This window comes from Accipiter gentilis, chromosome 2, assembly GCF_929443795.1.
Source record: "Accipiter gentilis chromosome 2, bAccGen1.1, whole genome shotgun sequence".
NCBI lineage: Eukaryota > Metazoa > Chordata > Aves > Accipitriformes > Accipitridae > Astur > Astur gentilis.
Window position 1 is genome coordinate 52,929,078 of NC_064881.1, and position 6,120 is coordinate 52,935,197.

General features: G+C 47.7%; 1 protein-coding gene across 1 annotated transcript; it reads right to left on the bottom strand.

Moving 5' to 3' along the window:
* Positions 1 to 4,647: 4,647 nt before the first annotated feature.
* On the bottom strand, positions 4,648 to 5,862 carry ARC (activity regulated cytoskeleton associated protein). Its single transcript, XM_049825202.1, has one exon. It carries the CDS (start codon positions 5,860 to 5,862, stop codon positions 4,648 to 4,650), a length of 1,215 nt encoding a protein of 404 aa, XP_049681159.1.
* Between the last annotated feature and the right edge of the window lie 258 nt (positions 5,863 to 6,120).

The window sequence follows — 6,120 nt, forward strand, 5'->3', positions numbered from 1 at the left end:
CTATATCCAACCCTTCTTCTTCAAAGGCCCCGTACATTTCATCTTTATGTCAATCATCCGCTTTTGCTGAGAAGGAAGACTTCATAAGTCAACTAAGGCCAAACGGCTGACAAGACCAATTCTTCAGAGGGCAATAGTTACTCAAGTCTCCCATGAACCAAGGAAGAAAGACCAGAAAGCAAGGCACAAAGCAATTGAAGCAGATATTTCAAAGTTTTATTGTATAAATCTACAAAAGGCTTTGCTACAATAGCAAATAGAGTGTAGCACTATTCTATTGACAGGTTCTAGTGGCTTGGTGTGATCTTGTAACTCCAACATGACACATGAGGAATAAACTGCCTGATACAGTCAGATCTAGGGCAAGTGATGTCGGCTTACAAAGACCTTTTGGCTTCAACCCCTATAACCTGTAGTGATTTAATGTGTCTGCTTTTGTACAAGGTTGTTTGAATTAATAATATCTCTAGTAAAAATAAAAACTCTAAAGTAGTTTTGCCAGAGTCAAATGTAAAATTGCCTAAGGAAAAAAAAAAAAAATCCAGTGGTTGAAATCTGCTAAAATTTCACAGACACAACACATACACACATCTTCATTCACGTGACTCAGCCCCAGGAAAATAAACTACCAGTCCTTCCTGGAGAGGCTGGTATTATAAACCAGGGTGCTACAAGTAAAGCTCCCATCTGCTAGGAGCAATAATTGACATAAAATCAGTCCAGGAAATTCAGTTCTGCACATTCCAAAAAGTCAGCTGAAAATGTACAAACCTCAGGATCAAATGACCAAGTAGCACAGACAGGCTAATTCCTTAAAAAGACAGGAAAGTCTATGGAAAAATAAAATGCCTATTGAGGCAGACAAGTCTCTTGAAAGAGACTGCAGAAATTAAGCACCTCGAAATCAAACATCATTTTGACTTGAGATGATGCCTGTAGAATCTGCCTTTACATGGTTTTACATAATTTTCCAGTCCTGGACATTTTTGCTGAGCATTGTTGGAATGCACGTTAGGTCCCATTTGCTTCGTTCAAATGCAACAAAACACCACAGAATTTAGTTAGGTGGATTCGATTGCTCAACACACATACACCCGCACTGACACGCACACACGCATACCTGGGACAGTTGGCTCTGGAAGAGAGAGGAACCAACTGGACCTCTTCGGCTGAGATATGAACCAAAACTGTCTTGTTCAACTCACTCGAGCTCTTGGCTTTTACACATCTTTTGCTCTCCCTGGGTCTGGATGGAAACAGTCATGCCAAAGCCAGCACAAGAACCTCGGTTCTTGCGGTAACTCTGGCCCATGCAGATCCAGGAATCGCCTGCTGTCTCACAAGATTCTCCTTTCTGGCAAAACAGCCGGCCCAGTTGTGCAGGCTCAAGCAGTTCAGACAAGCATCTGGACCGCAGGATGCTTCTCCGAACCTCCGGAGCCCTTTGAGGTTTGAAACTGATACCCGCATGAAATGAAGCTACCCTCAACTCAGGAAAAATGAGTTACAGCATTAACAGCATGGAGGGTTCGTAGCCTAGGTAGGGTCAGTCATTTGGCAAGGTTAATCAGGAAAGTTTTTTTAACTGATAATCTAGTGAAGATTTCTTTAGGTGAGTCCCAGTGGCCCCAAATTGCAGAGGTATGGTATCATCTCAACAGTCAGTACAAGCCCAGCATCCTCGCTGTCCCCAAAGCCCAGACTTGGTTCTTCTGTTCTGCCTCTTTTCATTCTCAACACTTTCTTCCTTGCTTGGACCAACTCAGATGTTTCTTCATCCTGTTGGAAGTGGCTTCTCCCTTTCATTCTGGCCCTTAATACCTTGAATACAGCATTGTGCTGCATGGGAGGCTCTTTGGTGCGTGATTTGCCCTCCGTCTTCCTGCAGCACTCGCTTCTCCCCTGAGAAAGCAGGACTCTTGGACACAGAGAAGGAAACTCAGCAACAGCAGCAGGGATAGCTGTAAAAGAAAAAAAAAAAAAAAGAAAAATGCAGCAGCTCCGGTTAGATATCTAAAGCGGAGAGTACCAGGCATTTCACGGGAGATGGGGTTAAACTCAGCTGTGCCTACTAGGTGTCTGCAGCCCAGAGGTCCCACTAGGTATTGGTGTCTAAGCATTTGCCAATGGTCCCGCAGAAAGAAAGGCATGTTGTGCACTGTCCCCAGAGCATTAATCACTGGGGCTTGAATTCCTACATCAAGAAGCTGAAATCCCACCTATTGGGGCTGAGGTCTCAAGACCAGCACCTGGGCTATTCAGTATCTTGGGGCAGGGCACTGGGGAGGCTAAGAAAAGCCCACAAGGGTAAGATGAGAGGTAATTACCTGTGCCAGTCTTTCCTTCAGACAGTGGATCCAGCAGTCAGTGGCTGGGGATCCTGACAGCAGGTCTGATGTTGAATCCTTGGTTTGGAAGCTTTTTCTCTTTGGCTTCCCTTCTGAATCCTGAGCACTGTGAAGTGATTCCTTCTCAGAGGAGGATCTGAGTGAGTCACTGTAACCAAGAGAAGATAATGCTTGTAATGCACGGCCAGCTCATCCTCAGCAGTGACACCCACTCCCCCACCACTCATCCCAGGTCATTAGTGAGAAATGCTCCCTTCTCCCTGATGACACGGCCACTGCCAAACTCACTCACTCTGAACAAGTGAGAGGAGAGCCCCTGCTGTTCCTGAGACCAACTCACTTCTAGCAAGGGTGCAGAGTAGACGTGCCTCTCCTTTGGGCTCTGCACGGACCTGGATGTGTTGTCACAGCTGGGGACTCAAGCGCAGTGCTTCATGGGGCAGGTCCTTGGTCTGGGCTAATGAAGAAGCTTCCCTTTTCCTCCCCATATTAATCAGAAAGTGCAAGATACTGTCCTGTTTGGAAACTTTTCCCACTCACTGTCCTTTATTTCCCTTTATTTCCCTTCCCCTTTTCTCCCAACCCTAATCTGTCATTTACAGTGAGTGCTTCACATCCCATTTCAGATTTATATTTTATAGCCCAGTGCAAGGTTCCTACTGGACAGGTTATGGCTAATTTAGGTCTGGGGACTGCAGAGAAAAGAATGTCAGAGAGTTGCCTTACCTTCAGCTTCTTGGAAGGAGGCACACCAAAGGCCTTCCAAGCCACCGGTGCCACATGTCATTGCTGTAGTAGTGCCAGGAGCATCCCAGGGGCAATCCTGTTGCTGCATCCCTGCTGCATCTCTTGCAGAGGTGTTGTTTATTTGGTCTGGTGGTGAATGCAGATGATGCTCAAGATGTGTCCAGCCTCAAGAAGCTTTGAAGAGCCAAACTTTCTGAATATGTCTTAGAGCAGTTTCATCTTAAAATCCTGTCATCAGATGTTAGCCAAAGCAAGGTGAACGCTGAGCATTACTGTTTCAAGATGGAAAATGTCACAGAGTCCAAGTCCGTCTCCATCCACAGCAAGTTGTTGTGGAAAGTTCTTTGTGAACAGACAACGCTCTGTCCTCAGGTGCTCCAGGACAGGGGTGCCAGGCTTTCCAGGAGCATTTTGAGTCTGTCTGTGTGAGCAGAAACTGTTTGTTGTGATGCACAGGCTGAAACTGTGCTGGGACACAGAGCTCCTCTCTTCACTTCTTTTTGCTTTTACATGGCAAAAGCTGCTGTTGTCTCCACACATTAGCATGGACTCGATTTGCTGCTCTGGGGATATTTTGCTCTGGATTTAGGATGTGTTTGTTTGTTTCATTCAAAGTGTATTTATTTATTTCCTTTACCTCCCCCCACCCTCTCAAAATAGCTCTGGTGCCTCCTCTCTCCACCTTGACACCCTCTTTTCTCTGAAAGCAAGCAGACTGCTCCTTCAATAAATGAGCTCAGAATTTAATTTGAAACTCTGTTTCCTGCTGAATGCACAGTATAATGTGCAGAGAAAGGGTGAAATTTTCCTCTGCACTGCAGTGGCCTTGATTAGAGTGAGCAGAAACTAAGATGAGAAGTAAACCAGTAAGAGCCTCTTGAGAGGAAAAGCATTAAAGCAGATATTAGATGCAGTAAAATGAAAAACACTAAAAATAATCCAGATTCTTAAAGTTTTCAGTTCCTGAAGTCATAGGATTTCTTCTAAAAAAAAAAAAAATAAAAATTATTTAATCCTTTGGAGCAAGTAAGAACAGGAAATTGCCAAGTGAACAGAAGCTCAGTGGCAAATAAGAAATGGGCAAGGGTCAAGGAAAAGGCATCTCCTCAGGACAGGGACACCTCTTCAGAAGAAGGAGGAGAGAAGGAGAAGGAGGGATCCAGATGGGTAGGAACCCTCAGCCAATTGCTGCGCTCGTATGAAGTCCTTGAAAGCCGCCAGTGCTAAGCGGCTGCCTCAGAAGTTGGGAATTGTCTCTAGTTTCTTGTCAGGGATCTTATAAAATTGTCCGTTCCCCACAGTGGTGCAAGCGAGGATCTCCAGCACCACCGTATTGCATGGCTGAGGTGAGATGGGCAACCACATCCTAAGGTGCCTCTCCCCCATTGCCTCCCTCCCCCCACAAGCAAAGTGAATTCCTCTGCTATGGGCTGTTGGACTGAGCACACCTCATGTCTCGTCTCAGCCAGAACCTCTCTCCAAGGAGAAGCTTCCTAAATATGCCCCCTTCTCCCTTTCATGTAACCCAGACCGATGCCTCCCTTGGACTAGCTCATATGACAGTAGCTGGTGGGCTTGGGGGCTCGGGTTGAGTCCCATTGCTCGGCACGGGACTGGCAGTGGTGGAAGGAGGCACGCTGTCCACAGAATCTCCTGATTGAATCTCAGGGGTCCTCTGTGGGCTGGGCTCCTCCGAGTGGTCCATGTTGCCTTGGACTTCCTTCCCTCTTTGGATCAGCTGCTCTAAGGTCTTGGGCAAGGGGTAACTCAAGAAGCGCTTCAGTTTGGGCTGGAGGGTGCCTACCACATACTGGATAATTTCCTCTTCATCTGCATCGACATAGAGGGTCTGGTACAAGTCTCTCTTGCGCCAAAGGAATTGGTCTAGGGGCTCTCCCTCTTTCTGGGGCAAATCCAGCTCCCTTTTGATAGCATCCCTAGTCAGAGTCCCCTCGCTGTACTGCAGGAACTCCTTCTTGAACTCGACCCAGTTCTTGACAGAGTCCTGCTTGTATTCCCACCACTTTTTAGCCGGGCCGTTCATGTGGTTTTGGATCTGAGACAGCCAGTACTCCTCTGTTCCACCCACCTGCTTTAAGTATTCCTCCAAGTGGCTCAAGAACTCCCGGGGATCCTCAAAGACCTGGGTCTCCACTGGGGAGGCTGGAGCGTCCTCTGACACGGAGACCCACTGGTAGGAATCGTGGGCCTGGGGGATGCTGGGTACCTCCCCAGGAGGAGGGGTCAGCGCATACATTTGGCTCATATCAAGGGCATAATCATAAATCTCCCCCTCACTCGGCCTTATCTCTGGGCCTCCCACCCCAACGGACACAGTCTGCTTGCCATGGTCCCCAGGGCAATATTTGCCTCCCATGGACTCCAGACGGTCGGCCCACTTCTCCAGACGGAAAAAGACCTCCTTCCAAACATTCATCTCTCTCTTGACCCACCTCTCCAGATGGGCAATGGTTTCTTGGCATCTGGCCAGGCAGGCCTTGATGGACTTCTTCCATCTTTGGTTATCAGTTGGGACATGGTCCTCTAAGTTATTTTCTAACTTCCCCACTGATTTCTGCAAGCCTTTCAGCTCGCGCTCCACCTGCTTGGAGACCTCAGAGAGGAGGTGCCGGTGGGTTCTCCTGACGTGCTCCAACATCTCTGCCCTGCATTTCCCTATCTGCAAGATCACATTGGGCTTGTTGGCAACTCCACGGTGCCCCTGAAAGGAGTGGATGCCCGCATTGGTGACATTATCCAGCTGCATGGCTCCGACCGTGCGAGTGTCAAACACGGAAAGAACTGGGTTCTAAGCCCTGGCGCTAGAGCTGGCTCCCAAAAACCCCACCACAACACTTCCCGAAAGACACACAGAGACTTCTAAACCCCCCTCGAAAGACTTTTTGACACAAACACAACCAAATCAGATATCACCGCAGAGCGAGCTGTTCGGTCCCTGTGGATTCCAGAGAGAGTTGTAGGCAAATTTCTTCCGGTGCACAGCTGGAAACGCCGGTCTCACGTG